At 36.0% G+C, this 7,092-nt stretch overlaps 1 protein-coding gene across 4 annotated transcripts in view; it reads right to left on the reverse strand.

Annotated features, from left to right (window-relative positions):
* taok3a (TAO kinase 3a) overlaps positions 1-7,092 on the reverse strand; it is a 76,304-nt gene that overhangs the window by 28,071 nt on the left and 41,141 nt on the right. For all 4 annotated transcript variants that reach the window (XM_016572817.1, XM_016572818.1, XM_016572819.1 and 1 more), the window contains 5 exons: positions 3,987-4,197; positions 2,161-2,232; positions 1,656-1,757; positions 1,448-1,493; positions 715-811 (listed from right to left, as the gene is read on the reverse strand). In XM_016572817.1, the coding sequence (XP_016428303.1) occupies positions 715-811; positions 1,448-1,493; positions 1,656-1,757; positions 2,161-2,232; positions 3,987-4,121 (452 nt within the window). In that variant the 5' untranslated portion in view covers positions 4,122-4,197. The remainder of the gene's footprint in view (positions 1-714; positions 812-1,447; positions 1,494-1,655; positions 1,758-2,160; positions 2,233-3,986; positions 4,198-7,092) is intronic.

Raw genomic sequence — 7,092 nt, forward strand, 5'->3', positions numbered from 1 at the left:
TACATGTCTTTACTGCACTTCAGTAATGTGACTAAAATAGGAATACTCCACATGTCTTAATTCGATTTCTGTTTACTTCGATTATGACTTAAACCGGATTAAGGTAATCAAAAAACTCTGTTTACATGGTAGATTCTTAATCAGAGTATTGTCTTAATCGTATTAAAATCGGAGTATTGTTGTCCATGTAAACGTACTCTATGCATGCGTGTAGGAGCAAGGTTGGAACAAAACTTGGCAGGGCTCCTTCCCTCCAGGAATTGAGTTTGACACCCCTGCTTTAGACCATCTATTAATGTTAAATCCACAAATAAAATGTTAGTTTTCATCTGCATGTCAAAAAAAAAAACAACAACAACAAAAAACAGCAGAGATTGATTTTATTATAGTTATTTTCAAAGTTTTCAATGTACTCTCATTAAAAAAAGAACTTTAATAATGTTTATTAGTTATAACAAATGAGTTTTTGCTCATTTAAGTAGAGACATTTCTGAATAAAACCATCCCCTAGTGGACCTAAAGCAGTACATTTCAACAACATTCTTTATAGACACAAAAATAGCATTGCTTTATGGTAAGCATACACACATAAAAATCCAAGTTGTAAAGCAATTTGCTTAGTAAACAGATAATCAGATAAAGATTTATCTGTCATTTACGCACACTGAGGAAGCTGATAATGTATAAATGGATATCAGTCAGAGGACGACTCACCTGTGGATCATGTTATGGGAATGTAGGTAAGCCAGTCCTAGCAAGGCACCATGTGTAATGGCAGCAATTTCAACCTCTTGGAGGGGTTTCTTGTGAACTGGACAAAACAAACAAACAAAACAGCACGCCCGATGACATCCCAACATGCAAAACAGCACTGCGACATTTGGTGTTGTTGTTATAATGGTGCTCAAAAAAAAAATAAAAAAGTGTCAAAAAGAGTCATCCGATGCTTAGCAAACTGACACTACACCTTTTAGGTACCTGATCCTTTTATAGACAAGGACTGAGAACTGGATTAGAACATGGCCTTGAATTAAACAGATTCAGACTAAATTACTCATAAAATTACATTATGCCAAAGTTAAACTGGAATTTCTAAATTCCTCTTACACACACACACACACATATATATGAAGCAATAACTGAAACCAACAGTCTATCATTATAGCTGTGCATGTTGCCATGACAGCATCTGAAGGAAACAAAAACATGAACGCAATGGCAGTTTGGTAGTGCCACTGGAATAAAACACAATGGGCTTTATAATGTGTCTAAGATGTGGCTAATAAAGGCCTTCAGCGCTGACTAAAAAACACATGACAGATCCAACAATTACTGTTCCTCTATGTGAATGCATACAGTGCTTACTGTGGGTTTGTGCCTGCACTGTACTTGCATACTTGAGAGTGTGCGTAGTGTGCCTGTGTGTGCATTTCAAGTGTGAACTCACCCTCTAACAAGTCTGAAGCAGAGCCAAGACAATACTCCATCACAAGCTGAATGAAAAAAGGCAGACGAGAATATTGTGAAAAGGAGGCATGGTTGCCCCAGGAAATTCTGGGAATGAACTCAATGTAAACCAGGTAGTTCTTACAGCAGTTCCCTCGGGTTCACAAATGCATTACTGTATTTATATCCCTCTTAATGGCAGTACTAACCCATGCTGTGTTGTCCTTCAAGTAGCAGCCTTTATATTCAATGGTGTTTGGATGTCGTAGCTGTTCCAAAAATTTCACCTCTTTAATGATGTCCTGCCATTTCTGAACAGAGGAACCCAAAGAAACACACAATTTTGAACATCAGTATTCTACAGATACCAACAGCTAAAGAGCAGAATGGTTATATAAAGTCAATATGTATATGGATATTGGCTAATATAATGTAATTACAGCAACTGAGATGTACACAAACACTGAGATTACAATTATTTATTCATTAATTCATGGAAACACAATATTGCCAAACACATTGTTTTTATAGCAACAATGAAGTACTGAATAAATAAATGCTTTGATTTTATCATCTTTATAAGTTCAAGGACATTAGAAGAAGGTTTGCCTAATACTCAGTACAGAAGTGCTTTATATGGAGACTAAAACAGTAACACATTCAAATCCTGACTCAAACTATCAGAGTTTGAAGACATCAAAGTGTGTCTCTCACCTCAGTGGTCTGCTTGCCATTGTAGGACATCTTCTTAATGGCCACCACCTCGTTGGAATAGGAGTTTCGGGCCTGCAGGGAAGCAAAACAGATTTAATTTATACTATTTTTGGCTTTTGCCACTTTTATTCAAAAGGTACAGCAGAAAGATTTTTAGTACTTCATACAACTTGCATGAAAAAAATAAGCCTCAATATTATCAGTTTCTATTATCGTCCTAACTAAACCAATACTGAAAATGTAAAAAAGACAATATTGGCAATACTGATATGGTCACATACATAGTTTTTTTTAAAATTCAAGTTCATTTGTATAGTGCTTTTTAACGGTATCTCGGCCAAAATATTGTCCTATCCTAACAAACCATACATCAATGGAAAGCTTATTTATTCAGCTTTCAGATGATGTATAAATCTCAATTTAGAAAAATTGACCCTTATGACTGGTGTTGTGGTTCAGGGTCACATTTAGTACTTCATAAAACTGACATGAAAAAATAAGCCTCAATATTATCAGTTTCCATTATTGTTCTTATTACACTAATACTTAAAGGCAATATTGGCAATACTGATTTGGTCACATACATATTGTGCGTCTTTAAAAAATGGCAGCAAAAAAAGTAATATTGCGAAATATAACTACAATTTAAAATAAGTAAAAAAAATAAAATTTTTAAATGTAATTTATTCCTGTGATGGAAAAATTGAATTTTCAGCATCATTACTCCAGTCTTCAGTGTCACATGATCCTTCAGAAATTATTCTAATATGCTGATTTGCTGCTCAAGAAGCATTTATTAGTATTATCAGTCTTGAAATTAAGTTGTGATGCTTAATATATATTTTTTGGAAACCATGATATATTTTTTCAAGACTCTTTGATGAACAGAAAGTTCAAAAGAACAGCATTTTGTTTCCTAATGTGTCCTTGCTGAATAAAAGCATCAATTATACGCATCAATATCAATCTAAACTTCTGAACAGTAGTGTATGTTAAGTCATGAATTTACTGTATTTCTTGACAGAAGTGTGTGTGGCAGACATCAGTAATGTCAGTCGCTCTGCATCACGGGGCCAGCAGGCCCTCGCATTTAAACGGAGTGAACATCTGTCTTAAGAGCAGCGTCTCCTAGTTATTCTTTCCCCTTGAGACCAGCCCTACATCTGGATGGGCAGTCCGCATGTGAGCGAGTGAGTGTGTGCATGCGAGTGTATTTGAGAAAAAGAGAGAGAACGGTGGATTTGCACAGTGGATTCCAGTCTTGCCACAGATTTGGAATCAAAGGCTTTATGCTATTAGTTCCCAGATTAAGAAATGCACAAGAACTTGTCATGAGGCTGCAGTTCTTGTATTTGACAGAACCGCTGCACTGTAGTGCCGTTTCAAAAATGAAATGACAAGCCCTAAGTTTAACTACAGTTAAAAACTGACTGACGGGGAGAATAAGAGGGGAAAAAAAGCTTCATCGAGCTTAGGTATGTAGGGTATCAGACCGAATCAGACAATTTAAGATTTGATAAAGAACAGTTGACGTTTCCCTTACAGGTATTAAAAACTATTCTGGTCTCTGACGTCTCAAACTATGTGCCTTTCATCCTCTACAGAACTTGGAAGGAGAAAAATATTACTCTAACTTAGAACAAATAATTCAGTATTTAAAAATAGTTGATAAAAATGATAGCTTGAAAAGTATCAATAGAGGTTGATCGAGATTGCAAATGCATGCAAATGGCACAATGCCATCAACACCACAGTTTCCCCCCCATGCTAGTAACAGATGTGCTGTAGCTGAAAAAAATAAATTTCCTCAACATTTCAATACTCACAAAGTACACTGCTCCGAAACTCCCATGGCCGATCTCGTGTAGGTCACAGAAGACTTCTTCCGGGTCATCTTTGAAAAAGAGGTTGGTGAACTCCGGGTCTTTCAGTCCTCCCTTCTGCGTGGACGACGGCATCATGAGTTAGACAGAACCTCTGATGTCCACGTGCTTCTGCTCGCCTTCATTCAGCAGGCCCGGCATTTACCTGCTTTGCCTGTGGACAGAATGGAGCAGATTAAAGACTGACCGCTTGTCCAGGTCAAGTGAGGGTCATCGTGACTTAAAAGATTAGTCAACCCAAAAGTGCAAGTTCTGTCATCATTTACTCACCCTCACGTCATTCAAACAAACACAACTTTTTCTTATTTGGAAGAAAGAATACGAAATTTTGAACAAATGTTTAATCTTATGTAATGACTTAATGGACCATTTCCCAAGTCTTCTAAATTCTATTCTAAATTTTTGAGTGATAAATGACATTTTAATGAATATTAACATATGAGTCTAGTGGACTAGTTTTGATGCTTTTATAGTGTGTTTTTTGTTTTACTCATTTTGGAGCTTGACTGTGCCTGCCCTAATCTACTGGCACAATAGTGACCAGCATATTCATTAGAAATGTTCCTTTTGTAAATGACGACGAAACTACATATTGTGGTTCAAACTCCCCTTACAGTTTGAACCCACAAGCTTTAACTTATTTGACTGCATCTTCAACTATTAGGCTATACAAAACACACCCTCTCACCTCTATGATCCATTTGCCAACCAGTGGGATCAAAATGATTGAGGTAAACCTACAAATAGCTTATTTAAAGTTGTCGTCGAATATATTAAACTTGGATAGCAGAAAGAACTTTAACAAAGCAAGCAAGCAGCCTGCTCAAACGCAAAAAAGAAAATTTAAAAATGCAAAATAAATAAATTTGAGCAATAATAATAATAATAATAAATATAAAATAAAAAAATATAAAAATTACATATAAAAATAAATAACCAAATACAAAAATAAACTTCATTAAAATAAATAAATTATAATAAAAACAAAATATAAAAATAAACAAACAATACAAAAACACAAATAAATAAATAAAAAACCTGCAATGCTGTTACTCCAGGAATAATATCTTTTCTCATGCTCATATTGGATCACAATCACATACCAACAATACTGTTATACTAAATACAGGCCTTTCCCATCCACTAAGGCTATACTGTATGTTGTTCCCTGCATGCTTGAACATGCACACGTGTTTGCGACGGTAAACTAGTGTGACACCAATGTGTTAGCACTGGGGGTAGCTTGGTTAGGCATCATGGGAAGACAGCTCAACGTCTGGCAGCATTGCTCATCATGCTAGCATGTGCACACACACTCACACAACGGCCACCTGCATGTAACACTGCCTACTGAGTCATCAGACATCTGACACACAAGCGGCCATTGACCCAAGAACAAAAGGTGCTGAAAGTACTGTGTATCCAATACAGAGAGACTGAATACATATCCATCTGTACATTCATTATGAATATGATCAGCATTATTACCCAGGCCAGCACATCTACTATTACTACAAAACAACCCCATAGTTGCCCCTAAAATTAGTCATTTAGTAAAAGTAAACTAACAAACAAAGTCAAATAAATAAATAACCCCACAATGCTGTTACTCCAGAAATAATAAACAAAACGGTGTCAGGTGGTTGGAGGTGCATGGAGTTCTTTTTGTCTTTGTGCATCCCAATCAATAAATAAATACACTATAGAAAAGAGAGATGCAAATAAATAAATACATACATAAATGTGAGGTTGAAATGTTTACTGAAATCAGGTGAAAAGAAACGATATTTGAGAGACAAAGCAAGATAAAATGATGGCTGATGAAAGATTATGAAACAAACACTTTTTTTTTTTTTTTTTTTTAAGAATAAGGTGCACTGATAAATCGCGCACAATAAGTCAAGAAGCATTTATATAAATAAGGTCATTTTTGATTTCATGAAACCTTTAAATTGCAACGTTTTCCATTTTTAGTGCCCTCTTTTCCTCAGCCTTCCTCAGGTCTGGGAGGGGAGTATACTTTAAATTAAACTCAGGTTCACACCATGCAAATCAAATCTAGTGTGAAAACAGCTGTCAATGTCCAGTGTGCAATTCTAAGCTTCAACCCTACAACCTTTTTGTTACTAGCTCTGATCTAAAACCACTACACCAGTGCCACGAGCAAAAGCACTGGACACAGGATCCTAAACCTAGAGCAGAATAGTCTTACCCACAATTCAGTTTCATAACCGTAAGTGAGGTCCTTTTAGTCCACTGACCAAGTGTGTGAAATCTTACTACTTCATGCCCTGGACTATCCAATTCCTGAATGAATACTGCACAAATCAATTAGATTCAAGTCTCAACTGGACGTACATGTAAAACTACTTCTGACTGTGATGGTTAAAGCTTTTAAATGGCATAAAGGTTAATCAGAGTTCACAGGCATCGAATAAAAAATATACAGATTTCTGCACAATGCAGTCACAAAACCCATTTGTTCCAGATCATTTATTGGCTTATGGAGAAAAAGACTTAAACTATTAAGGACATGAACTTTCATACTCCATTGAGTGGAGGAAAGACAATTATCTTGCAGGCTTCTACCCACACTGCACTCTTCCTGTGTCCACTATTATATAATGCCTGCTAGGGCTGGACAATAATTCAATATCAATATGTATCGCGATATAATTTTTTTCAATAACGGTGATATGATTTTTAAACACATTTCCGATATTTCGATATACATTACCAGTGTTTCCCATACATTGATTTATTTGTGCCGTTTGACTTCGTTGAATAAACATGAGCACTGCACGTTTCAAAATCAAAAAATGTCGCGGGTGTTTTATATAAATGTATCTGTGAAGGGAACCGACTGTCTTCAGAAAAGTTTCAATGACATTTTCATTTTATCTGATAAAGTAGCGTTCATAGCTGCTGTGATTACAGCCGTTACCAGGCAAACCGCTAGTTTTATCACTCTAAAAGCGCCTCCTGCTGGCAGAGAATGAGTTTGGATTTTCAATAAACCCGTCTCCAGCAACATTGTTTTGTTGTTGCT

This window comes from Sinocyclocheilus rhinocerous, unplaced genomic scaffold (assembly GCF_001515625.1).
Source record: "Sinocyclocheilus rhinocerous isolate Xijiao unplaced genomic scaffold, SAMN03320098_v1.1 scaffold352, whole genome shotgun sequence".
Taxonomy (NCBI): domain Eukaryota; kingdom Metazoa; phylum Chordata; class Actinopteri; order Cypriniformes; family Cyprinidae; genus Sinocyclocheilus; species Sinocyclocheilus rhinocerous.